General features: G+C 41.4%; 1 protein-coding gene across 1 annotated transcript in view; it reads right to left on the bottom strand.

The window, feature by feature from the left end:
* slc25a1b (slc25a1 solute carrier family 25 member 1b) overlaps nt 1-690 on the bottom strand; it is a 26,848-nt gene extending 26,158 nt beyond the window's left edge. The window contains exon 1 of the mRNA XM_014022508.1: nt 115-690. Coding sequence (XP_013877962.1) covers nt 115-226 — 112 coding nt within the window. The 5' untranslated portion in view covers nt 227-690. The remainder of the gene's footprint in view (nt 1-114) is intronic.
* Nucleotides 691-1,280: the final 590 nt, after the last annotated feature.

The following is a 1,280-nucleotide window of genomic DNA, read 5'->3' as shown; positions in this document are numbered from 1 at the left end:
GTGTGTGTGTGTGTGTGTGTGTGTGTGTGTGTGTGTGTGTGTGTGTGTGTGTGTGTGTGTGTGTGTGTGTCTCGGGAGCCACAAACCCACTGTCACCCAGTTACAACCACTTACCTGCCAGAATGGCTTTTCCGGGGTGAGTCAGTTTGGCTTTTCCCGCCGGAGCTGCAGCAGACAAACAACGCGGTGTTTGAAACGGACTCATCAGTCTGCTGGACCCGGACATGACTGCACAGCTTCGGCCGAACTTCTTCTAAGTCTCAGCTTCAGGTCCTGCTGCAGAATGCTGCTGTGGTCCGGAGCGGAACACGTGAAGTGGACCCAGGTTGGACCCTTGGACCCGGTCTTGATCAACAGTCCATGATGTCCGTGTACTTTGACAGTAAACTTCCCTCCGTGGCACCCGGGGCGGGACCGACATGACTTTTATCCTCCCCCAACACGGAAAAGACGCCATGTTTGTTTTTTAAGGAGGACCGGCGAGATGAAGAAGGGACAGCTTCCACCAGAAGAGCTGCTGAAAATAATGAATTTCTCTAATAGAAGGAATTTCAGTCATAATAAAAGATCATATTTATGAGTTTCACTTAAAATTATGAAATACAAACTCTTGAGTTTCAAAGTCATAATAAAGAGATGAAAAGTCAAAACGAGAAAAAACAACATTTTAATTATTAAGTGTTTCTGTTTCAAATATCTTGTTACAACACTTCATGTTTAACAATAAGAGATGCACATGGTCAAGCTCAATGGTAAATAAAGTAATAATTACAGGTCGTTTTTCTAAACATCACCTCTGAATATGCTCCACCCTGTAAGGCAATGTTTCCCAAAGTTGGGGTCGGGACCCAAAGTGGGGTCCTGAAACATCAAGGTGGGGTCCTGAAAAGATTTTCTGAATTAATTACACCTTAGTTGTTACAAAGGAGTGAGGTTGGTGTATTTAAAATGGATAAATGTAGTATTATTATATTGTTACTATGCCCATGTTTAGTTGACCTGATACAAATGTTTATCATACAAAAATATCTGAGGGCACAGGTCTCTGCTACTGTTATTTTGTGGGTCAAAAGCTGAAAAGTTTGGGAACCACTGCACTTTGGTTCCCAAAGTTGGGCTTGGGACCCAATTATGGGTCATGAAGCACCTTGGATAATCTCCAGGAAACAATTTAAAGGGTAATAAAAAAATTGCTGATGTAATATTACCCTATAACTATTACAAAAACCCAAAATAAGTAAAAATAAGTATTTATATTTGTGTATAGCTTGTTTATATTG

Source organism: Austrofundulus limnaeus, unplaced genomic scaffold, assembly GCF_001266775.1.
Source record: "Austrofundulus limnaeus strain Quisiro unplaced genomic scaffold, Austrofundulus_limnaeus-1.0 Scaffold332, whole genome shotgun sequence".
Classification (NCBI taxonomy): Eukaryota; Metazoa; Chordata; class Actinopteri; order Cyprinodontiformes; family Rivulidae; genus Austrofundulus; species Austrofundulus limnaeus.
The sequence above is the reverse complement of the archived record's forward strand: the minus strand, read 5'-3'. Positions and strand labels throughout refer to the sequence as shown.